The sequence below is a fragment of the Nestor notabilis genome, unplaced genomic scaffold (genome assembly GCF_000696875.1).
Source record: "Nestor notabilis isolate BGI_N333 unplaced genomic scaffold, ASM69687v1 scaffold1991, whole genome shotgun sequence".
NCBI lineage: Eukaryota > Metazoa > Chordata > Aves > Psittaciformes > Psittacidae > Nestor > Nestor notabilis.
The window spans coordinates 43,949-45,442 of NW_009914046.1; the positions used below are offsets into that span (position 1 = coordinate 43,949).

A 1,494-nucleotide genomic window follows, 5' to 3' on the forward strand; every position below is an offset into this window, starting at 1 on the left:
CCCCGGCCCATGGCGGGGGGTTGAAACTAGATGATCTTAAGGTCCTTTCCAACCCAAACCGTTCTATGATTCTATGATGTCTAATCAGATAACAGCGACTGCTACACCAGTCTGGGTTTTTTGGGAGGAAGGGTGGGGGTGGGTTGGGGATAAATAACTATAGCCTCTCATGGGATAGCATAAAATCACTGTTGATCCACTGCAAGTCACTTGCTACCCACTGTAATCTCTAGGTGAATATAAAATACAATTTTCATAGCAGCTTTCACAGAGGAAGCTATGGACAATTTTCTGCAAAGTCATGCAGCTTTAACTGCGTTTTCCAAAACGAACAAAAGCACTTTTACCTTTCATCTGCTTTTGGTATTTTTGGAGCTCTGGTGCCAAAAACCCACTTAATGGTCCAAGACAGCCAATTGCATTGGCAATTGAGTCCTCATCATCCAGGTCATTCTCCTCATCACTGTCCCTGGTTCTGCTTAGCCTTCTGTCAATTGAGAACATAAGAGAAGTAAGAAAGAGGTATTCTTAAATATGATCGTTACCAAACATCTTTATCTATTTTAGGGGCACAGAAAGGAGGATGGCACCTGCCTTTTCACTATCTGTGTCGGGTAAACAATAACCCTATATGCCATAAGCAGTGCATAACTTACCCTGAAAGTGAACTTGATTTTACTGTTGCAGGGAAAGGAGTAATGTTGTACGTGTATTTCTCCCTTAATTCTGCCAGTTGTGGGAAGGGAAACTGAGCCATGGTATAAACAGTCTGTGGGGGGCGGGAAAAAGAGCAGATTTTAAAATTTTCACTTTAACTAACAGTCCCACAAAAGATTTCTTCATGAACAGACTTTCACTGTTCCGCAGGATTAAAGGCTGCACATTCTCATGTGTTATAAGACAATGGAAATGGTCTAGTTTTATGATTCAGTCAGTATTTCCTGTAAGAAAAATAAAGACTGACGCACTAGAAAAACACAGAGGGGGAAAAAAAATTAAAATGGAACTGATAACATGAGATGTGAGGGTCCTTTTCAGCTCCTACATTTATTTAATAATCATTGTCAATCCTCTCCTTGCCAGCACACAATGGAAACCCTCCTCCCCCAGTTACAATTTTGCTTACATGAATGCATCATTGATGTTTTGGGCACCACTGAGGTTTTGGTGATCTTCCAGAAGACCTACATTTCTGCTCAAGTGTTCCACAAGGTACTGACACTAGCAGAGATAGGAAGGAACAGGTCCTCACTTGATGTGGACTGTTAATACATCCATTACTTCACCTGAGCAGCCCTAAGAGCTTAGGTGAAAGAAATCACTTCAACACAAAAATTATGGCCAAAGAGGAAGTACCCAACATTATCCAACTAACTTTTCCCCTCTCAGTTTCTGCTTTTCATTTGGAGGAGGGGGAAGGAGGGAAGATTGGGTTTGGGTTGAGATTTTTTTTTTTGGGGGGGGGGGGGGGGGGGGGGGGGTTTTAAAGAAGAT

The 1,494-nt window shown here is 42.0% G+C and overlaps 1 protein-coding gene across 1 annotated transcript in view; it reads right to left on the minus strand.

Annotated features, from left to right (window-relative positions):
* Positions 1-1,494, minus strand: part of TBC1D30 (TBC1 domain family, member 30) — a 26,122-nt gene that overhangs the window by 4,467 nt on the left and 20,161 nt on the right. The window contains exons 9-10 of the mRNA XM_010023459.1: positions 657-769; positions 348-487 (exon numbers count right to left, since the gene is read on the minus strand). Of these exons, the coding sequence (XP_010021761.1) occupies positions 348-487; positions 657-769 (253 nt within the window). The remainder of the gene's footprint in view (positions 1-347; positions 488-656; positions 770-1,494) is intronic.